Genomic DNA, 24,565 nt, shown 5'->3' with positions numbered 1-24,565 from the left:
CTTTGAAAAAAGTGTGGGATCAAACTGCTATTTATGTATTCCTGTTCAGTCGTGTTTGGCAAATAAGTATATGTTCCGAATAGATAAAAACAAAAATTAGAAGTCCCTTTTTGTCATTATCTTAGTTAATCAATTCCAAATTTCCAACGCACACTTTGTAGCAAAATTAGAAGTATATGAGATACTGTTTGTTTGATGTAGTAGTATATTTTATTTTTGATGTTTTGCTACTCACTTACTCGTGATTTAAGATCTAATCAAATTCTGATTAATTAAGATTTAAAACAACTACTACTAATCTGGATGTGGAAACTGAAAACCATTATAACTTGCTGGTAACAGTAGGCTCAGATTTGGGCCTCCACTTTTAGGCCCAATAAACATTTGAGTCGGGTCAATTTTGGGAGTCATAATTTGTTGAAAAATTTAAAATATAGACCAACCAAGAAGGAAGAAGTCTATCCCTTCCATTTCTCACAAAAATCCAATCTTTCTTTCGTAAACATGGCTACTGCATCTGCAACAATGGCTGCCATCTTTTCTTTCCGCCACACGCCGCTTGCTCCGCACAGCGCAAAAGTCCCATCTACACCGTTAATCAAGAAACGCGCCTTTACCCTTAATCTCAGTTCCTCCCGCTCCATTTGCGGCCTCCGCCCCCTCGTTCTCACCAAAATTGTCAATACCTCCACGGAAGTTCGAAGAATTCCACAACCGCTCACGCTGGTGTGCGCGAAAGGCTACAAAATGAAGACCCACAAGGTAAATTTTTTGCCCACTGCGTGGCCTTCAGGATAAAAATGATCTTGACGTCGTTTGAATTTTGGGATTGTTAGGCTTCGGCTAAGCGGTTTCGCGTGACGGGGAGCGGGAAGATAATGAGGAGGCGAGCAGGGAAGCAGCATTTGCTTAGGAAGAAGAATACCAAGAGGAGATTGAGACTCTCTAAATCGGTTAGTGGTTTTCTATATACTTCCTAATTTTCTTGCTGTAGATTGATTTGTGCAGTTTTTATGTAAGCATTGTGGTGGTAGTAGCTGAAACTGTCTCTAGCAAATGTGGAAGCGAATGTAGGTTTGGATAGAGTTGGTTTGTGATTAAGATGATTGGGTTTCAAGTAGATGATTGTGTAGTGGAATTGGGATTTTGGCTTTGACATGCTCTACTAGCAAGAAAAATGGGCGTGGAAAGTTTTCTGTTTAGAAAATTTGTATATTGAAATGTGATTTCATTAAATAAGGTCTGTTCTGTAGAGTTATCTTTGTTGGTTTGAAACTGATTAAGTAGGGACCGAAGAAAAGCATGTCTAGATTAAGATTGTTCATTTAGTCTCTCATCTCCGACTCTCTGTATTATCAACATGTTATACCTGCACAAGATAACATCATTGAAGCATCTGTGACATGTAGTAGTGATTTGTGCATTTGGAATAGGGGATCGGACATTGTTTGGATTTGGAGAATGATTGACCTAGAAGGGCAGGATGAATTGGTTGCTATGATTTGTTGAATGGTTCTATCACATTTGATTGAAAGGGGCTTATAATTGTTCAAGATTGTTACTCCATAAACTAGTTGAGATTGTGGGAGATTATAGAGCTTGATGCAGAGTTACTGCAGGAGAAAAAGTAGTTGAATAGGAATGAGTGTCTAATTTTCCTCTGAAAATTGTGAAATGTCCAGTGCCACTATTTTCGTCATGAACTATATGCACGGTCAGTAAATCACGTGTTGCTACGTTCAAGTCAATAAATATTCTTTATCTACAACTTAGTGCCTACTTCGTAAAAGGAATGCAAAACTAAAGTGTTGGTATTTTCTTCTGAGTAGATTGAAGGGCTCTAGTCCCTGCTCCATTGTCCTAAACTATTATAGAATCATATATCTCATTTTAGCTCTAGCACACTGCACAGTGCTCGTTACCATTTGGTTATGTTGGTTTGTGATCAAACGCGTTAACTGAATCGGGCTCTGCAATGAAGTTTCTAGAAGCATAATCCAGCATTGATCTTATACGTTGCATTTAGCTGGCTTAATTCACCGGTACCTATGCTCTAATGAACAACTATTTGCTTCTTTTTACAGATCCAAGTTGATCGCAGCGACTACGACAACGTGATAGGAGCCTTGCCGTATTTGAAAGTAAACCGAGCCAACTGAAGCTGATGGATATTGCCACTTGTAGAGAGCTTCTTGTTTCAGTGCACTCTTCAAAGTAGCCTTCGCCTTTTGCCAATTGAAAATTTTTCTGTATCATTTGTAAATTTGTTAAGAGCATCACTTTTTAGCTTTTAATTGTTTGCTGAGACTATAGTTTTTTTGTGGAATGACACGAGATGTAATAAAATGAATCAAGATTAAATCCTCATCATTAGCATCTAAAAAAAAACGAGTACCATAAAGAGATGTAAAAGATAATACTTTGTAAGTTATTGACAAGAGTTGCAAAGTCTATATACAAAAAGATTGGATTTTAGTAATTGATTCTCATCTTTAGAGAAGGGACACCAAGCCATACTCTCACTAAACTTCCGAAATATTTACACTTGGTCTCTTCCATCACATCTTTCTGCAACAAGATCAGGAAAGAGGACGGCTTCGGGTAGCATGGCTATAGTCACTATAAAATATTCACACCCAACGGGAAGACCGTAGGGATTGGGAATCGAACCTTGATCAACAGTCGACTGGTTGCCTCCACTCTCGGAGGAGGCCAGTGTATCACTACTATCATCAGCTTGCTCTAGGGTTGGCGGAGGAGGCTTCACTACCCGTCGTTCAACATGAACCACCTTCCCTATAATGTAACTTTGATTCGGGGAAGCATTTTCAGTAAATAATGCGACAGATTCAACTGAAAGAAAATAGTAAGGGCAGCTACGGTTGATGGCCTCATAGTGCCCGGAGGAGTTGAGGACGAAAGCAGCAAGCTCGTGGATTTCTAAACGACCTAAACAAATCTTTTCTTTGTTCGCCTGTGACAAGAATTTTGATGTCTATATAAAATGATTGTGTAATGAAATGATGAGAAGAAATGGAGCATAGAATAGCTACCTGCTTTTCCAAATTAAGCTTCACATAGAGTGTGTTAACCAACTCTTTTTTCTCTTCTAGCTCTTTCTTAAGCTGCTTATTTGCAGCTTCAGCTTTCGTGGATCTTTCTAGGAATTCTGCACGCTGGCTTGACAATAGACCAACCTTAATGGCAAGTGTTTGAATGCATTCGCAGAACTCAGAAGCACTATCATCACCGGCCTCACTCGGAGAACTGAGAATATACAAATAGTGATTATGGCTTGTTAGAATCAAAAGTCAAGAGCTCCATGGAAGGAGAGAGATTCATAGTAGTATGTTAAAAGTTGTGTGCGTGTTTATGCTGACAGAAAGAACTGTAAGGATTCATGTAAGGACGTCCATGGGGTGTGGACAGCCTAAAAGTAACAATTATCGTGAAGAAAGGTGATGATTATCGTGAAGAATAGCGCCATTTATGCTTTCGATCTTGGATTAGAAAGTGCCAATTATACTGAAGGGGTGTGATAATGTCATATCTGTCTGCATCGTAAGGATGTCTTAACAGGTGTCAGGAGTCCACCGCAAAAAGAATACTAACCTTGATAAAGACTGCGATAGAGCATGTAAAGAGTCGGCTAATGCAGCCACCTCGATCGATGAAATGCAGTTTCTCAGTCTTGCAAAGCGACCACACATTTTGACAACAGTTAGACGCAATACATTATAATCAGAGGTTCTGCGATTAACTGCACAAAGATGTGTTTGAGCTTCCTCCCTCGCCTCGTGCAAGCAATTCTCCAAATGAGCACAGTTCATCTGCAATACAAGCACAGCATTTTTATGTGTCTGATTAAACGAAAGTGAAGTACACACAGTACCCAAAGATGAAGAAAAAAACTAGTCACACAGCCTTGCACAAAGCCCATAAAATGAAGGCTCGCACTTTCAAGTTAGTAATGTACCTGAGATTCATCGAGTAGCTTCTGATTGGCGTCCAAATCACCCCTGAGTCTGGAAATTTCATCAGTTGATGCTTGAATTTTGGCTTTCGCGTCGTCTAATTGGCTTGATTTATCTGCTAGCGCATTTTGCAGCTCCGCCAAAAGTCCACCATTTCCTTTACCATCTAAATCTGATGTAATCAGCTGAGACATGCAGACAGCCATATTACTTGAAGCGATGTTCGTCTCAGCATTTGACTGTGGCACTGCCATCTTATCTTTATCGCAAAGATGCCCTTTCTCAAGGTGTAGATCTAGCATCAATGAATCCAGCTGAGAATTCAGCATACTAGAGGAATCAGTCATTTTTTCATCCAATCCTTGTGATTTGTCAACGTGATCATTTAAAATCCCAGATTTTGAAGTTCTAGATGCACACAACACCTCCTCCACTACTCGGTGTATGTGAACCGATTCAGACCCCGATACCTCTGGCTTGTTATCATCAGTCTTTGTAGTTGAAACTGTCAAACTAGGCTCATCATCACCTTGCATATGATGATTAGAGAGCCTCTGCTCCAATTCTTGAATCCGTTTCTCATAGGATTCACACTGCTTCTGCTTCGCCTTCAGCATCGATTGGAGGTGTTTTCCGTATTCATCTTTCAGATTTAATGCTTCGGAAGTCTTTTCTGCCACGTTTTTCAGTAAATTATCTTGTTTACTTTCATCGAGTGATTCATAATCAAGCTCCACACTCATGGAACAAATTAGGGCAACTTTCGAAGCAAGTTCAGCTTTCAGCATTGCATTCTCGATTTCCATCTTGCTAGTGCCTGCAATCCCAACCAACTCCAACTCATCGAGCACTTCCCCATAATCATACTTCTCAAGGTGGCCCGGTACCCCTTCTGCTTCAACTGCTCGATAACTATTATCAGACATGGACAACGAGCTTTTGAGAGTCCCATGCTTCTCACTCTTTGAGAAGAGCCCTAGCAAGGACTCGGGAGCATAACGCTCCAAATATACAAGGTCTATGTCAAGCAAATTAGAGTCAAAAGGAGCCACATTTATGTCACAAGTACCTGGGGCGTCATACAATCCCATAGATGCTAAAATATCTCGAGGGATAAAAGTAGAATGCACTCTAAGGAACTCCTCACGTCTCCTAACCTCAGTATTCCTCCCCATAGCAAGTTTTTCAGCCAACTGACCCGCCTTGCTCATATAGATTTTCATAGCTTCTTTTCTCCTCACGACTTCAGCAAGACACGCTCTGTACGCAGGAACAATTCCACGAACAACTTTTAGTGGCTTAAACTGTTCATCTTGACGCTTTAAAGCCTCACGGAACAAAGAAAACTTGTAACGTATGTCCTTAATCTTGTACTGGCTGTATGCAATTTTTTGCAAAAAACTGTGAACAAAGATATTCATCTCATTCTTTTTATCACTGCAGAAATCGAGCAAACTGGAAATTTCACCCTCGCATGCCTGCATCCTCGGAAGATGATTTTGGTCGTGGCTATCATACATTGGCCCAAGTGCTGAGACTGCATCATGAGGACGCAGTGAAGACGACATCTGACAGGAAAGACAGTCCTCCACGAGCTTCTTCACAGTATTCACATCTTCACTGCATTAAGAGAGATTTTGTGTTCATTAAATAGTCCCCTCTTCAAGAAACTGCCATAACAAAGAAATTACATAGAAGCAGAAAAATAAAATAAATGATAAATATGATGATGTCTATGGATGCCATGCAGAATCCACAACGTGTTTCGAATATTGAGAAAAATTGCATGTGCCATCCAGTGGACTAAGTAAGTTTCTATGTTTTTCAGATTTGACAATTCCAAAACAAAAGGAGTTCTGAAGGCATCTCGACAGTTTCACAAGGCTGGGACGTTAAATGTATATTACCAATTTCGTCAATACTTGCCCATTATGATAACAAAAAAAACAATGCTAATAATAATAATGGTGATAATACCTCATTAGTTAACATGTACTTGTTTCACAATTCATATTATACGGTTACCCCAACCCCAAACTAGACCCAATGTATTTTTATGTTGTCACATACATAGATAGCAAATATGCATGTCAACTGTCAAGCCAATCAAATATACTTATAATACTAAATGGATATAAATTTCATTTACAATAAGTCTTATAATAGAAAATTAATTGGGACCTATGGACATCACGCAACTTCCACTCACCGAAATCATTTACTGACTGACCCTCTTCATACTGTATGAGTTTAAGTATTACATCCATTATATAGAAAACTTGATTTGAAGTTCAGCCAGGAAAGAGGCATATAGTTTGTTGAGTAATAAAAATGAGCTTATGCCTAAATCCAAGAACCATCCCTTGAATTTCCTTGTTAACCAGCTAAACGCATATTTCACACCTCAATCACTAATTTCCGTTTCCTCTTCACTTTTGTCATGTTTTTTTGCATTTCAATTTTCAAGCATTCAATTCTTTTACTAAGTAGAAAACAAAAGGATTGAATGAGACAAGATGACGCTTGAAAACAAAGATCTTTGCAGTTACAGCCACTTTCTACTTTTGCATACGCTAGAGAGAAACTAGAAAAATAATCAGAAATGTCGTCATCCTAAACGACAAAACAGTCGTGACAACAAGTTTGGTCCGGCTATCCAGGTGATTCTCAGTCATAAAAGAGTTACGGAAATGGTGTCAAGAAAACCTAATCTGGTCCATGTTACCTAAGGCAGTGAATTACCCAGAGATACGTTATAATGACTCATACATAAAAGGAATAAAAAGATGTGAGCATCATTATCAACAATATAATCAAACTTAATACATGCAAGATTGGGCAACGGGTGAAGAAAGAAGCGGACCTTAACGTCTGCATTATGCTCTTCTGCTCAGCGATAATCGGTTGGCCATCTCTTATAGATGACTCCAAGTCTTTGATAAGAAACGAAGCTTTGTCAGATAATATATGTTCTGCATTGTTCCTAAGCTCTCCATATTCAAGTTTAAACTCCGAAACCTTATTCTGGAACTGCTTGTGCAAACTGCTGCAATCCTTCCATGTCTTCTGCAAGTTTTCTTCCTTCACAAAATCCAGCAAGCACTTGCAATTAGCAGTCTGTAAGGCCGGCAGAACTCTTATAGATCTCAGTTTCTCCGTATCCCTCACGAACGTGGCTAGAAGGTTGGTATGATAACAGTGCTGCTGCGAATAGGATTTCATAAAATCAACGTAGTTTCGATCGATCCTCTTATAGTAATTATCCAAATTACCGCTAGCAATCGCCAAGGCCTTCTCTTGCACCTTCAGCTCTTCCAAAAGCCTCTCACATATCTCGATTTTTGCTTGAGTACGACTATAAATCGCATGTCCACGATCAAAATGATATCTGAACTGCCTCTCATACGAAGGCAAGGCCTTGAGAGCAGGGTCAGAAGCATCATCCAGAGCAAGAGAGTTTTGAGATGGAGATGGCAACGGGGGATCAGGAATATCAATGATCTCAACCTGCGCGGGCTCAACATACGGTGACTGACTCCGCATCCTCATCCTATTAAACAGAAAAACCACCCTTTCATCAGACGGAAGCTTGTAAGCTGAGAGGGTTCTATGGGGTTCAAGCTTCGAGTCCAAGCACAGAAGAAGCTGATCACTGGCCGGTATACCACATGCCGATTCTAGGAAACTCTGCACTGCCTCAACTAGAGTGCATTCATCACACTCAATCTTACACGAGTGCCCATTCTCAGCAATGTTAACCACGAGCTTGCCCGTATGAGCAACGGCTTCTGAGACACTAGAACTCATTCTCAGATCAAATGAATCCACCACAACAACCCTCAAGATCAAACTACTCTTCAGCTAAAACTCAATTCCTCATACTAAAGCACTCAAGACCTCAAATCTAACAAGTATATTATCAGCAAAACCCTTAACAAAAACCCCAATTTCTCCGATTTCAACAAAATCACAAATATCACAAAAATCCCAATTTATCCGAATTTAAAACACATGAGATGGTAACTTCCCCAGATTGAACTGGGACTCTGAAGAAAACTCCAATCGGCACCGACTAACCGAAAACAGAAAAGAGCAGAGAATTCAAAGCGACCCACCTACCATGCCATCAGCAAACTTTATCCACAACTGCAATGCACCACCGCAATCAAGCAAACCACCAAAACTAGACCATCAAAATATAAGAAAAAGGAAAATCGCGAAAATAGGGCTTAGGTGCGAACCACTCAACTACCTTAAAAACATGAACTTGCGCGACAAGAGCGAGATACTTATGTCAAAGCAGACGCGAATTTAATCCGTAAAATGCAAGAAAAAAAACTTCAACACGAAACCCATGCAGTTTTTATTCCTTCCTCTTGCGTCTGCGTCGATACATTTATATGCGCATACCTATTCCTCTATCTCTCCACCTCTAGCAATGGCGCGGAGAATCGTCTCTGTGATCAATGATTGATTGATTAATTGCAGTGTTGCAATTGTCTTCTCTTTTCCTTTTCACATATATTCTTTTGTTTTTTTCTTTCAGCACTTCCCTTTTATTGTGGAGAAATCAGAAAGATCGCAGCTGCGAGCAACCGAATAAGTTGGGATTTGAGTCTTTGCAGCAGATGCTGTTGATGTGTATGAATCTTCCAATATATATTTGAATCAGGTGGAAACTAGGATTGTCGATGACTTGTTTGATTATATTACTCCTACTATATATAAATGTTTAATGTAAATCGCAATTCATTTAGTTAATTAATCACAACTCAGGCTTATCACCGTCATTGTTAATTATGATCATGACTGGCTGGTTAATCCGACTTTGCCTCACTCCATTATTTTATCGAATTTGACAAAAGATTTAATTTTTCCGAATACTATATGAATCATGCGTTAAAAGGTTGAATTGTAGGAGTAATTGTCACACGGTGATTATGTAAATATAAATATTAAAGCATACATAAGGAGAAATATAGGATATTAGGATATGACCCTTCAACAATTTTGGCATACGGCGATGAAATATAAACTAAATAGAGCACAAACAAATCGAATCAATTGGAGTATGTATCTAGATGTATATTACTTTTACAAAATTGGATTTTTGTTATATGGAACAAAATAGATACAATCACGTGTTCGAATTTGAGAACCAATGATAAATATTGGCTCAATCTAACAACATGTGAATGTGAACAAAATATTAATTAGTCTAGATAGATTTTGTTGTGTGCTTAAAAAGTAGTATGATGTGGAGTGTGGACCCTTCACAACCTTCACATTTTAACGGTCTAGGCGCATTATTTATAGATCAATTGTCTATTTTAACATTGTTTGTCATCAAATTTGTGAATTAATTGCAAAGTGAATTTTAAAATATTGTAATTTCATAAAAATCTATCTAATTGTTATAATTACAACATTCTTAAACATTTTGAAAGTTATGCCAACAGGACATATATACTTATCCATCAACACGTCGGGCCAAACATAAAATACATACTCTCATTAACGAAAATTTGGTGAACTTTACCTATATTTTTTTTGTGGGAATTATATTATTACAAACGGTTTTATTATGTGGTGTAATTAGATAGATAATTAGTTGGTACCACAATACGTGTAGACGTGTAATAACATAGAATATACAAACTCACAAATTTTAAGGAGGTGCACGGCAGCCTCTGCCGACATCACACACCACTGCTACACATCTTTATTAGGACATTTTCAACGTATTCGTCGTGATAGCTATTGTAAAGCTCCAGTCTTTGAGCTGCAACAGCAGCAGCTTCTCGTTTAACCAGCAGCAGTTGGACAGGGTGTGGAAGCTCCCCGGCCAGAATTTCAACGTGAGCTTCGCGCACTACGCTGGCTACATCAATGTCAACCAAGAATTTGGAAGGGAGCTTTTCTACTGGTTCTTTGAGGCCGAGGACGACCCTTCTTCCAAACCCCTCGCTCTCTGGCTCAATGGAGGTCGTTGTTAAGAAGAGAATGCGAATATATCTGATTTTCTCATATGGTTTTGCTGCACATTTTCATCTTCTTGATGCGGTTGTAAGTATGATCTTGCATTTGGAGTTCTATGTTGAATTTCTAGAGTTTCTTGATACTCCTGCTAGTTTTTGATATGTAGGCCTAGGTAAATATTCAATTCTCTCTTCAGCTTGTGAGTATGTGTTTGTGTAAATTGTGAGTTGTTGGTTTTCTGGAATTACAAGAGATAACCAGGCGTAATACAATCCAAGAAGGAATACAGAAAAGAACTGAAACGAAAATTACAACCGGAAATCGAAACTATAAACCGTAGAACAGGAAATAGCCGAGTCGAGGAGGTCTCTTTCCGCAAGACGAGATACGCCCCGGTAGTGCTCTTCGGATTGACGTTTCGTCCCCAGAGATAAAACGGCTATGTCTCTGGTGAAGAAGCACCGCTATCAACAGAGCTCCGGCGAACTGGATGGAGGAGAGGACAGAGCTTCGACAGAAGAACAATGCAGAGGGATGAGAGAGTGTATGATGCAGAGTGTGGATTCTAGTTTCTGTGTCTAGACTGTAACGGTCGTCATCAATGCTAGACCGTAACGGTCGTCGATTACGAGGCATTACAAGCCGTTACAGAGCTGAGACTCTGAATCTAGAAGCTTCTAGATTCGTTCATGACCAGCCACGTTGGCTTACCGCGTCATACTGACGAGGTGTCATCCCGCTTGGCTCGCTGACATTGAAACGGCGGTGGTCTAAAAAGAACTAGACCTACTAGCCTTGGGCCAAGCCCAAGCACCAAGCCCACGACCAGGCCCAAAAAATAGCCTAAAGACCACCCAAAGACCAATTGTCAAGATCCAAGTCTAAGGACACGGGCACGGGCACGGGCACGGGCTCGAGCTCAAGGCTCGAGGCTAGCAGCTTGCGGCGGGGCGGGCGGCGCGCGTGTGCGTGCGTGTGGCCTCTTACAGCCCATCTTAGTCCACTATAATTATTACATGTAATAATCCTTCTTATTAAATACTAGTTTAATAAGGTTGTAACTTCCAATGTGGGATAATTAACTCTCTTAATTTTTCCCTAAGCTTCTCTCATAACTCATTAAGTTTGCAATTTTGCACAACTTTAATCCATTATTTCTCACTCACCGGGAATCGGATTTGAGAAAATGAATATACCACGGTCATCTACTCCGAACGTAGATCGACGCTATATCATTTAATTTCACAAAATTAAATGTCTCGTTAAAAATTATAATTTGGTCAAAGTCCATTGACCGACATAGATTCCAACAATCCCCCACATGAGTGGAAATAGCCAAATGCATATGCATGCAGACACAAGCTCAACCCTCGAGAGGTATATAAGCATAAGGATAGGTAGCTTTTAGATTTGAACCTTCCATAGTCAACGCCATCGGATACACAGACGGCCTAGTAGCGCGATGCTTTGAACTAGTCCCCCACGGCGTGCACCGAGACAATGGTGTTAACACTTAAACACCTCAACCTCATCTGTTCTCACGTTTTGTGTCCTTTGCGGCCTTGGACACCACTTTGGATTCATAATTGTGTAATTTGAAGCGGCCACACTTCACACTTACATAGGTGATTCCTGTTCGAGTATCTTGCCCTACTCGGTCTCTTTGAGAACTTAATCTCCTTGAGATCCTTAGAGCACTCCCAATGGGCTCGGCGTTAAACTCGGCGATTTTTCGCCGAAAATCGCCGAGTTTTCGCCGGCCAATGGGACGATTTCGGCGAATTCTCGGCGTTATTCCTCCCGAATTAACGCCAACCGGCGATCCATCGCCGAAACATCGCCGCCCACTGTGGGCGCGATTCGGCGATGTTCGGCGATAATTTTTTTTTTTTTTTAAACGGCTATATCTATAATTCCACCACTATAAATACTTCCTCTTCCTCCTCCATTCATCACACACAATTCTCTCAATTTTTCAATCTCTTATCTCAATCTTCAATCTTCAAAATTATGAGCTCTAGTAGGAAAAATTCCCGAAAAAGTAAGGGTAAGGGCAAAGAGTCGAGTTCGCAAATTCCCAACACTGATGAAGCAAATGAGCAGTGGATGAGCTCGTTGTTGTCGATGGGTTCTCCTCCCGGCCAATATCCATATGCGGGTCCGTCCCCATTGCAGACTCCTACGCCACGCAGACTTTCTCCGTACTTCCAGTCTGCCCTCAGCATGCCCTCTCCAGCCGACGATGTGTATCGCCCCCAGATAGTCACATCGTTGTTCGACACCCCTGGATCAACCCCAGGCGACGAAGAATCTCAGGCCGCGACGTACACAACGGATCCGACACTCAGCACGGACGACTACGAGGTGGAAGAAACGCCCGCCGAGCCGCCTTCCAGGAGCGGGAAGGGGAAGGCGCCGGCGTCGACGGCTGCGACTGATACGGCTTCCGATGAGAAGCCGAAGCGGACAAGGACTACTTACACTCTCGAAGAGTCCGAGCTGATAGCCAACTGCTGGGCGGACACGACGCAAGACGCGGTGCGCAGCAACTACCGGACTAAGATCATGTTCTGGGCGCAGGTTACGGAGAAGTACACGACCAACAAGACTGCCTCGATGAAGGACCATGGCAGTGAGGCGATCCGCCGGCATTGGGAGCGCCTCATGAGGGACTGCGCCCATTTCAACGGTATATATTCTAACTTGATGACGAACATGACGAGTGGCCAGAACAAGCACATGGTCCGAGATGAGGCCATCCAGATGTATAGTGGCCAGTTCTTGTCGAAGGGCTTCAAGTATTGGAAAATCTATGATAGGCTGAAGGATCTCCCCAAATTCCGGACGGAGATGCACAGCGCGCTGCACGGGAAATCGGTGCGCTCGCGACTTAGCGGTGCGGAGAGTGAGGGCAGCGCGATCCCCATCGACTTGTCTGAGGATGGTCCGCACGAGCGCCCTGTGGGAGCGAAGAAGGCGAAGGGGAGACGGAAGGGGAAGGGCACATCGTCATATGCCCAGTCGGAATCCCCGTTCTTACAACAAGCCACGTTCTCTTCCAATGCCACCACTCTGGCGCAGTTGTACACGCTGTACTTCACCGGCGGCGGAACCCCAAAAGAGAAGCAGTCCCTCTGGTCGACCATCCAAAATATGAAGATCAAGATGGGCCTCTCGCCGGACGCTCCTCCCTCTTAGTTTTTTAAATCCTTGTTTTTTATGGTTTTTTATTTGTAGTTTTTTTTTTCTCGTTGTATTATATTTTCCAATGATTAATACAACGACGAATTGTTCATTTATAAATCTATTTATTAAACACATTTGTAGGGAAAATTAAATAATATTAAAAATGACGATGTAAAAATGAAATGTTGAGTTAGGGAGAAATAAGGGAGAAATAAGGGAGAAACCATTGGAGCAGTTGGCTAAAAGTTGGCTAAAAACTGGGGATAAATTTTAGTGCTGATGTGGCGCTGATGTGGCAGGAGTTAGGGAGAAATAAGGGAGTTTTTAGGGAGAGCATTGGGAGTGCTCTTAGGAATCATTAAAAGTCATAGACTTATCCTCACCACAAGGCAAGTTTTCAAACACTCTATTGCTCTCTAGGGAATAGATGTAGATGAGTGTTTCTCACGAACTCTCATAGCTTAGTTTTCCCATTGAACCAAATTCTTGGGATCTCCAGTCATCATGGTTGGGTTACCACTATGACAATTCTTTAGTTTGTGGATTTCAAACCCATTCCCTCTAGCAACTTATTCATCTGATCACGGTTTAACCCTTTGGTTAGCGGATCCACTAGATTATCTATTGACTTCACATAGTCAATTGTAATCACACCTGTTGTGATCAAATGTCTCACGGTATTATGTCGTCGACGAATATGTCGAGACTTACCGTTATAGAAGCCATTGTTCGCCCTCCCGATAGCGGCTTGGCTATCACAGTGAATCAACACTGGTGGCACTGGCTTAGACCAACCTGGAATATCCTCAAGGAAGTTCTTAAGCCACTCGGCTTCTTCTCCGGCTTTATCTAAAGCTATGAATTCTGATTCCATGGTTGAACGGGCTATACATGTCTGTTTCGTGGATTTCCACGAGACAACACCACCCCCAATAGTAAAGACGTATCCACTCGTTGAAAGTGAGTCCTTATTGTCGGATATCCAATTCGCATCACAGTACCCTTCAAGTACCGGGGGGTATCTCGAAAAATGTAGCCCATGATTTTGAGTATGCTTTAGATATCTCAAAACCCTTACAAGAGCTCTCCAATGCTCTTTGCTCGGATTACTCGTGTAAAGACTCAATTTGTTCACGACACAAGCAATGTCCGACCGAGTGCAATTAGTTAAGTACATAATGCACCCAATGACCCATGCATATTCTTCTTGTGCAACGGGTTCGCCCTTGTTTTTGCTCAAGTGAACATCGAGTTCAATTGGAGTCTTAACCGGCGCGCCATCATAGGCATTGAATTTCTTCAATATCTTCTCAACATAATGAGATTGGGTTAAGATGATTCCATCGGATGTTCTTAGAATTTTCATTCTAAGAATTACATCGGCTAGACCCATGTCTTTCATGTCAAAGTTTCTCTTTAACATGGCTTTTGTCTCGTTAATCACTTGAGTGTTACTACCCATGATTAACATGTCATCAACGTAAAGACACACTATAACGTACCTGTTATCAGTGCTTTTAATATAGACACATTTGTCACACTCGTTGATTTTAAACCCATTTGATAACATTACATTATCAAACTTCAAGTGTCATTGCAACGACGCTTGTTTCAATCCATATATGGACTTTACGAGTTTGCATACTTTTTTCTCTTGTCCAGGAACTACAAACCCTCCAGGTTGTTCCATATAGATTTCATCCTCTATTTCACCATTTAGAAACGCAGTCTTAACATCCATTTGATGAATCTCAAGATTGTGCAATGCAGCAATCGCGAGAAGCACTCGGATAGATGTAATCCTCGTTACAAGTGAATAGGTATCGAAGAAGTCATGTCCTTCCTTTTGTTTAAAACCTTTTACAACCAATCGGGCTTTATACTTATCCACTGTTTCATCGGCCTTAAATTTTCTTTTAAGCACCCATTTGCACCCTAAAGGTTTGGCACCTTCGGGCAAATCAACCAACACCCAAGTGTGGTTTAGCAAAATTGAGTCAATTTCGCTTTGAACAGCTTCTCTCCAATGTAACCCGCATGGGCCATCGAAGGCTACTTTTATTGACGTTGGCTCTTCATCCAACATAAAAGCAATGTAGTCAGGACCAAATGTTTTTGGTGTTCTGACCCTACTACCACGTCTTAGTACTGCATCACTTGGATCAGGCCTCACTCGCTTGAGCGAGTTAGGCTCTTCATCCGCGGATTTAGAACTAGTGGCTTCATCCACTGTTTTAGAACTAGTGGCCTCATCTTCAATTCTTGTCTCAGAATTGATTGGGACTTCTTCTTTGTCCTTGCAAGGAAACGTATTTTCGAGAAATACGGCATTCCTTGACTCGATTGTTGTTCCTACTGTAATAGTCGATATTTCAGATTTGTGAACAACAAATCTATATGCACTACTGTTAAGTGCATATCCAATGAAGATACAATCAACCGTTTTAGGTCCAATTGTGACTTCCTTGGGCGAGGGAACCATCACCTTCGCCAAACACCCCCACACTTTGAGGTATTTGTAGGATGGTTTCCTTCCTTTCCACAACTCATAAGGACTGATGTCTTTTCCTTTGTGTGGGATTTTGTTAAGGATATAGTTGGCTGTCAAGATAGCTTCCCCCCACATGTTCTGGGGTAATCCTGAACTTAGTAGCAATGCTTTCATCATCTCTTTTAGAGTTCGATTTTTGCATTCTGCTATACCATTAGATTGTTGTGAGTATGGAGCAGTTGTTTGATTAATTATACCACTTGCGTTGCATAACTCCTCAAACGGGGCTTAATACTTGCCTCCTCTATCACTTCGAATCGCTTTGATTTTATAACCAAGTTGATTCTCCACCTCATTCTTATAATTTTTGAACGCTTCAATTGCTTCATCTTTACTTCTTAAAAGATAAATGTAGCAATATCTTGTGCAATCATCTATAAAAGTGATTAAGTACTTTTTACCACCTCTAGTTTGCACCATCCTTAAATCACATACATCCGTGTGAATTAGTTCAAGGGGTTTCGTTTTCCGTTCAATTGAGTGAAACGGTAACTTAGTCATTTTTGCCTCAAGACATATTTCACATTTGTCTTGGGTATCCACTTCAATTGCCTTTAGTAAATCTAAATTTACTAATCTTTTTATGGCTTTTGAATTTACATATCCCAATCTACAATGCCACAAATTTGAAGACTCGGTCAAATAAGAGGAAGTAGATGCTTTATTATTATTGTTAGCCAAAGGCTTTGGAACAAGGCGCATAGCCACACTAAGCTTGAAAAGTCCGTCGGTTACATAACCTTTTCCGAGGGACTTCTCAAACTTGTATAAAGCAAACCTATCAGACTCGAATACAAGTTTAAACCCCTTATTAACTAGTATTGATCCTGACACTAGGTTCTTGCGGATGTCTGTGACATGCAGCACATCCTTCAAAGGGATAGTGACGCCAGACGTCATCATGAGAATCACGTTTCCAATGCCGAGGACTTCGGACGATGCTTGATTCTCCATGTTGATCTTCCTCCCTTCAACAGCAGTGTAGGAGACAAACTTACTCCTATCTGAGTAGACATGAGCAGTAGCGCCGATGTCGATGTACCAGCCGCCTTTGTTGTCAACAATGTTGACTTCTTCAGTGACCACGGCAACGAGGTCATCTTTATTCCAGTCCTTGAAATCTTTCTCAACGACGTGGGTTGCCGGCTTCTTCTTCTTGCTGCGGCAATCTTTGGCAAAGTGGCCAATTTTGCCACACTTGTAGCATTCGCCTTCAAACTTCTTTGTAGGCTGCTTTCCCTTCCCCTTGTCCTTCTGATTTGGGCGAGGGCGTTTGTTGGAGGGACCGCCCCGCTCCAACAAGTTGGCTTTGGCCTCAAATGGACCTTTAGCCTTTTGATCAATTTTGCGCACGTCGGCCTCGATACGCAGTTTCACGATCAAATCTTCAAGGCTCATCTTCTTTCGCTCGTGCTTGAGATAGTGCTTGAAGTCCTTCCAACTAGGAGGAAGCTTCTCGATGAGTATGCACCATATAAAGTTGTCAGGCAAAATTATCCCTTCAGCCACGAGTCCGTGGATGATCATTTGATACTCTTGAACTTGTTCCATGACCGGTCTAGAGTCGACCATCTTGTAGTCCGTAAATTTGGATACTACAACATGTTCTATACCGGCATCATTGTCGATACTATACTTCTTTTCTAGGCTTTCCCACATTTCTTTGGATGTGGTTACAAGGGAGTATACATTGTACAAGCCATCATCTAAAGCACTTAGAATTAAATTTTTACAAAGATAATCTCATTTGCGCCATGCTTCATAGTCCGCTAAGATCTCGAGCCTTGTCTCTTGATCACTTGGCACAGGCGGCTCGTTCTCCGTGAGGAAGTTGGCGACGCCCAATGTTGTCAAATAGAACAACATCTTTTGGTACCACCTCTTGAAGTCAGCTCCTCCAAATTTATGTGGCTTCTCGGCGGGTGGCATCATTCTAGGTGCCGACGGTGCCGCACTTGGTCCTTGGAAGGAACCATTCACGTTGCCCCCGAAGGAGACAACAATATGGTTGGGCATAGGGCGCCCACCATTCATGTTGGGCATAGAGCCCGTCATGGTCGCACTGGTCCCGAAGGAGCCAATACCCGTGCTGAACCCGAAGGTTCCAACACTCGTATGAGACCCGAAGGCCCCAGCAGTCGCGTGAGACTCGAAGGTCCCAGCATTCGTGTGAGACCCGAAGGCCCCAACACTTGATCCATTAAAGGATCCGAAGGAACCACTAAAAGTGGAGCCAACCGACCCACTCAAGGTGGATCCACCAGTGTGCCCCTGGGTATTAGTATACACCCAAGGGGTTGTTGATGAAGATGGATAGAGCCCGGGAGTTGGCATCATCGTGGTGGATGCCATAGTGGAGGAAATGATAGCGGCGGTGGTGGCCGGAGTGGTGGCAGCGGCGGTATTGGATTCAGTCGACATTTCCAGCAAAGGTGATTAAAGTTTCGAAAGTTTTAGTTTCAGTTTTAGGTCCAAATCCCTTCAAAAGCAAGTTATATCTCGTCTTGCGATTGTTGGTTTTTTGGAATTACAAGAGATAACCGGGCGTAATACAACCCAAGAAGGAATACAAAAAAGAACTGAAACAAAAATTACAAATGGAAATCGAAACTATAAACCGTAGAACAGGAAATAGCCGAGTCAAGGAGGCCTCTTTCCGCAAGACGAGATACGCCCGGTAGTGCTCTTCGGATTGGCGTTTCGCCCCCAAAGATAAAACGGCTGCGTCTCTGGTGAAGCAGCACTGGTGAAGCAGCACCGCAATCAACAGAGCTCCGGCGAACTGGATTGAGGAGATGGCAGAGCTTCGACAGAAGAACAATGCAGAGGAAGGAAAGAGTGTATGATGCAGAGTGTGAATTCTAGTTTCTGTGTCTAGAATGCAAAAATGACTAGCCTATTTATAGGTTCAATCCACTTCAGGGGTCAACACAGCCTTGATGGCTGTCATCAATGCTACACAGCTGAGAGTCTGAATCTAGAAGCTACTAGATTCGTTCATGACCAACCACGTTGGCTTACCGTGTCATACTGACGAGGTGTCATCCCGCTTGACTCGCTGACGTGGAACCAGGGGGGTCTAAAAAGAACTAGACCCACTAGCCTTGGGCCAAGCCCAAGCACCAAGCCCATGACCAGGCCTAAAGAACACTCAAAGACCAATTGCCAAGATCCAAGTCCAAGGCCACGGGCACGAGCACGGGCGCGGGCGCGGGCTTGAGGCTCGCAGCACGTGTGTGCTCTTACAGCCCATCTTAGTCCACTATAATTATTACATGTAATAATCCTTCTTATTAAATACTAGTTTAATAAGGTTGTAACTTCCAATGTGGGATAATTAATTCTCTTAATTATTCCCTAAGCTTCTCGCATAGCTCATTAATTTTGCAATTTTGCACAACTTTAATCAATTATTTCTCACTCACCGAGAATCAGATTTGAGAAAATGAATATACCACGGTCATTTACTCTGAATGTAGATCGACGCTATATCATTTAATTTCACAAAATTAAATGTCTCGTTGAAATTATAATTTGGTTAAAGTCCATTGACCGACATAGATTCCAACATGAGTAGCATTTCGGTGGATGTAGTTAGGGGTAGCAAATCGTGCGTGTTGTTGTGTCGTTATCATGTCGACACGATAACGACACGACACGATAACAACAAACACGAACACGAACACGACCCGCTACCCTCATATACGAATACGACACGAACCCATTAACGACACGAACCACCTCGGGTCAACACGACACGATAACGACACATATACGACACAACACGATAACAACACTATAATAATATTATTATAATATATTAATATTATTTCTAATATGAAAATTTTAATTTTAATTTTAAATTTTTAAAATTTTAAAATAAATAAAAATAAAATGAATATTATATATACTTAAAGTGTAACACGAACACGACACGAAATAATATTATAGTATACTTAACGTGTAACACGAACACGACACAAAATTTTCGTGTCCTTATCGTGTCGACACGATAAGGACACGAACCCAATAAGCTTTGACACATACACATTAATTTCATGCGGGTTCGTGTCGTGTTATCATGTCGTGCCAAAAATTGTCAGCCCTAGATGTAGTGATGATCTATTTATGTGACTTGCATGCATTTATGTTAAACTCAAAATTATGAATTTTGTGCTTAAATTTCCTGTTTAAATATTTGTGTAATTGTTTTGAGCTGTATGTGATATTTCGGGCCTGGGTATTCATCAATTGCCCTTGGGCTGGCTGAGGAAATTGGACCATTGCATATTGAGAAGGATGGAAAAACCCTTTATTTCAACCTTTATTCTTGGAATAGAGGTATTTCTATATCATCATCTTCTAGTTTTTGTTTGGTTGCATAAACGAAAGCAGTCGAAGATTTTGTTTAGCCTGCATTTCGTCAGCTTTCCAAATACTTCTGAGGGCTTCGAAAATTTTTATACCCTTAACTTTGAGCTTCAGATATGGCAAATATATTGTTTTGGATTGTGTATGTCCACCTAAAAACTGTTCATTTTCATGATGCTTTTGGTCTTTGCAGTTGCAAATATATTGTTTTTGGACTCTCCTGTCGGAGTTGGTTTTTTGTATTCAAACACTCTGTCTGATATAGTGAGCAATGGTGATAAAAGAACTGGTACAGTTTCTTCTTATATCTTCCATCACATCATATTCTGCATATTTGATTCAGCATCTTAATTGCAATTTCTGTTCTTTCAGCTGATGATAACCTAATATTTATCGAGAATTGGTTAGAACGTTTTCCACAGTACAAAGGAAGAGAGTTTTATCTCATAGGAGAGAGCTATGCCGGTAGGTTAATCATGCTACACTTTCCTCTATTTCTAGTTGCAGTTTCTTATACCAGATGATGGGAATTACAAAACAGAAATTTTTAAATGAGCACGAAATGTCAATATATGAATTCTTATATTTCTATTGTTGTTACTTTATTGATTCAGGGAATTATATTCCTCAACTCACTCATGCTATTGTGAAGCTCAACGAGAAACACGGAGCATAAACTATCAATCTCAAGGGTTCTTGGTATCCTCCTCCTGATATTTTAAAATGTTATGTGCTTGTGTGAAAACAGATAACCTTGAAATTGGCCTCTGCATTCAGGTTGGAAATGTTGTAACGGATGACTTTCATGACCATTTCGGGGCTTATCAACTCATGTGGTTCGTTGGCATGATTTCGGACCAAACCTACAAGCAGCTGGACGTCATGTTGGGAAAAGTGGTGATAATTATAGTATCAAAAATAAATTGATACTTGCGCAGCGGAACCAGGATAATTATTTTCCCTCCTCTGGATTAAATAATGGGACCAAACCAAGAAAACAAATTTGATGCAGAATAAAAACGTGAGACAAGAATTTTACGTGGAAAACCCAAATCGGGAAAAACCACGAGACCGAAGTCTAAATCTTCCACTATGTATATAGTAGGTTTACAAAATTCTCCCTACACTTTATAGGGGAAACACAAGTCTCAAGTTAAATAACTTGGAATATACACGAGAGGATTGAGCTACAATTCGAAGGGAGATAGGAATTTTTCCTCACTTTTTCTTCTCTCAGAAATGCACTCACCGCACTCTCTCTTGCTCTCTCTCTCACTAGCTGATGTGATTTTCAGCTCTTGCACTGCTCTTCATCGACGGAATGAGCTCTATTTATAGGAGAATTTGAGCTGCAAATTTCTACTCCTATAGCCACCTCTACCACCGCCCTATAGCCGCAACATTTGAGTTTTTGAGGGAGTTGTAGCAGCTTTGCTGCATGAAGTTAGAAAACTCATACGTAATGCATTTATTGCATTAATGCCCACTTACAATTGTTGACATTCTTAGTCAACTTTGGTGGCTTCCACACGTCAAATGTGTCTACGAGTCGTTCGTGCACTACTCAGAGGAATGCGAGAAAGTCCTTATGATCGCTGATCTGGAAGTCGGGGACATGGATACGTTCAGCATCTATACTCCTCTTTGTACTGCTACTTTCAGCAGATTAAGCCATCTTTGGAGAAGCAAGACTTATGTGTTCACATCTTTTACCTTTTCTTCTAATATTATCATATTTGGATTATTAATAGTATTTATTTTCTTGAGCTATAGAAGGCTGGTCTTCTCAGAAAACCATACGATCCATGCACAGAGAATTATTCGGTTCAATACTTCAATATCCCTGAGGTTGAAGACGCTCTTCATGTTCGTGGCCAAAAGTCCCCTTGGGAGACTAACAGGTATGCAAACTACTAGATTTTCTTTTTGATTTATTTAAGACATATGTATTGTGATTGCAGTGAAATGGTGCATGAGAACTGGTAGGATTCATCTAAATCGGTATTGGATGTCTACGCTGAGCTCTTGAATTCGATCGGGACTTTGTATCTGGATGTTCAGGTTTTTCTGTCTAATTCTGGAAATGTTAGAACAGAATACTTATAACATGCACAAAGCCAACTATTTTGTTTATGAATCTCCATATTTATGTGAAATAGAACAAATATAAGAATATGAATTCATCAAAATAGAAAATAGCTTTGTTTATTTTAGAGTATGAATTCATCAAAATTGATTATAACTTATGTTCGAAATTGGCTCCATTCTTTGGCCTAATCTTCCATTTCAAAATATTTTTGTTTCAGTTGCAACATGCCTTTGTGTTTCTTGCAAAAAAAGTAAATTTAACACTACAATGTTCCACATCTGGACAGTGGTAACACGGATGCTACGATTCCGGTGACTTCAACCCGTTACAATATAGATGCTATGGAGCTTCGGACAGTTAGGCCGTGGCACGCTTGGTATGAGGATGGCCAGGTCAGCTTTCTATCTTAACCTCACCACCTCCTCTGATTCTGGTCAGTCAGTGATTTTGGCAAACAGGTAGGCGGATGGACAGAAGAATACGAGGGACTGACACTCGTGGTAGTGAGTGGAGCCGGCCATGAAGTTCCCCTGCATAAGCCGAAGCAAGCTCTGACACTCTTCAAGTCGTTCCTATCAGGGAAGTCCATGCCGGAGATGGAACTGGTGAGCGATATGTAGTTGGGATGCGCCTCCCTCGTAGAATACAATGCTAACAATTATAGGTTTCATGAGTAAACTTTCCAGTTTTTTGCCTTTTCTCCATATGATCTGCACAATCAGATCACTTATCCTTGCTTCATCACAACATTGAGAGAGAAGACATTCTTGTTATATGTATATATTATGTACTATGTACTCCTACAAAAGAATTATGCAGCTGCAACCAAAATCCAAACTACAAAAATCTAAAATCACAGCATATATATCTCAACGCCAAAAGGTTAAACTGTACCCTCATCATGGCATTTCACTATTTTGTAGGAATAGTAATAACTTCGTCGCATAATACCTTACCATCAACATTAATTATCCCATTAAAAATAATACATATATGCACCGGAAAAGATTTATTTTCAAATTTGAACTGAATTCAAGGTGCTAAGTTTGCAACCGTGAAAATTCAATTAGAAAATGGGACAATCACACAATTTTATATTGGTATAAGATATTTGAAATCTACATACACAATTCAAAAAAAATTATTTGTGTTTCATTGTAGAATACAAAATGTTTATCATTATTTTATGTTTATGCAAAATATTCTATTACTATGAGTTAACAATGACTAATGGGTTTGTTATATTCCTAACTCACCGTTAAATTGCTAAGTACATTAATTCTTAAAATCAAAGGCTAAGATTATTCTACTAAGAGTATTAATACAATAAAAATAAATGTCAATTAGGATATTTATGTCAATTAACAACAAAGTAATTATAACTAACTTTTAAAAAATATCTCAAAACTTTAAATGCATATGTCAATTAAAGATAATTTTATAACGATTCCAATGAGATCCTACATGCATATATTTCGAGGTCAAAATTTGAAAAATATTCTTGAATTTTCGTATTTTTGAAGAAGCAGTTTTATATCAATACAACTTACATAATATGTCAATACACAATGTCAATATGAAATTGTGTTGACATTGTCATGTCTTCATATTGATGTATTTCATGCACTATATTGACATTGTGTTTCTAAATCCTAAATTTGATAGTTGCTATTATCATTTTAATATTAAAAAATTGAAAAACGAAATTACATTTCAAATTATAGACCACGAGGTTTCTAAAATCATATGATGTTAAATTAGTTGTAGTTAGCATTTAAGAAATGAGTTAGCAATTGATCACATCCCTATCTAAACATATATACATAATATATTGGGGGAGTGATCAATTGCTAACTCATCATTTAATTGCTAACTACAACTAATTTAAGACCATATGATTTTAGAAAACTTGTGGTCTACAATTTGCCACGTGGAATTTTCATTTTATTAATTAAATCGAAAAGGATAAAAAAACTACCAAATTAGAGTTTTGGATGAAAATGTCAATATAGTGTTTCGAAAATATCGACACAATCCTTTGAGAATGTCAACACAATGCTTTGAGAATGTTAACACATTGCTTATATTGACATTCTTCATATATTATATTGACATATTTTATATATCATGTTGACATTTGTTGTTATACGAAAAAATTGAAAATTTTTGAAATTTTTTTCAAATTTTGACATCGGAACATATGCAAGTGAGATATCATTAGAATCTTTATGAAATTATCTTTAATTTGATATATGTTGTGCGAAAAATAATTTTAATCGAGAAAGTAATATGCGTTTTAAAGTTTAGGGATATTTTTAGAGAAAGCAAAGAAGACATTGAAACTAAAATTTAGAGAAAGAAGGAAGAGACTCAATTTGGTGAAGAAGAGAAGCAGATAAGATTTCGATAGGAAAT

General features: G+C 40.1%; 2 protein-coding genes and 1 pseudogene across 2 annotated transcripts; 2 read left to right on the top strand and 1 right to left on the bottom strand.

Annotated features, from left to right (window-relative positions):
- The first annotated feature begins 450 nt into the window (after window positions 1-450).
- PRPL35 (Ribosomal protein L35) lies at window positions 451-2,367 on the top strand. Its single transcript, XM_048085657.2, has 3 exons — window positions 451-762; window positions 837-953; window positions 2,085-2,367. Exons 1-3 carry the CDS (start codon window positions 505-507, stop codon window positions 2,157-2,159), a joined length of 450 nt encoding a protein of 149 aa, XP_047941614.1. The 5' UTR covers window positions 451-504; the 3' UTR covers window positions 2,160-2,367.
- A 40-nt stretch (window positions 2,368-2,407) lies between these two features.
- Window positions 2,408-8,659, bottom strand: LOC125189286 (autophagy-related protein 11-like). Its single transcript, XM_089058743.1, has 6 exons — window positions 8,227-8,659; window positions 6,838-8,120; window positions 3,977-5,594; window positions 3,613-3,830; window positions 3,054-3,267; window positions 2,408-2,974 (listed from the first exon to the last, which is right to left on the bottom strand). Exons 2-6 carry the CDS (start codon window positions 7,779-7,781, stop codon window positions 2,540-2,542), a joined length of 3,429 nt encoding a protein of 1,142 aa, XP_088914869.1. The 5' UTR covers window positions 7,782-8,120; window positions 8,227-8,659; the 3' UTR covers window positions 2,408-2,539.
- LOC125189288 (serine carboxypeptidase II-2-like) lies at window positions 4,247-22,880 on the top strand (annotated as a pseudogene).
- The last annotated feature ends 1,685 nt before the right edge of the window (window positions 22,881-24,565 follow it).

The sequence above is a fragment of the Salvia hispanica genome, chromosome 5, assembly GCF_029641045.1.
Source record: "Salvia hispanica isolate PSC_SH4W2 chromosome 5, Shi_PSC_v1, whole genome shotgun sequence".
Classification (NCBI taxonomy): domain Eukaryota; kingdom Viridiplantae; phylum Streptophyta; class Magnoliopsida; order Lamiales; family Lamiaceae; genus Salvia; species Salvia hispanica.
The sequence above is the reverse complement of the archived record's forward strand: the minus strand, read 5'-3'. Positions and strand labels throughout refer to the sequence as shown.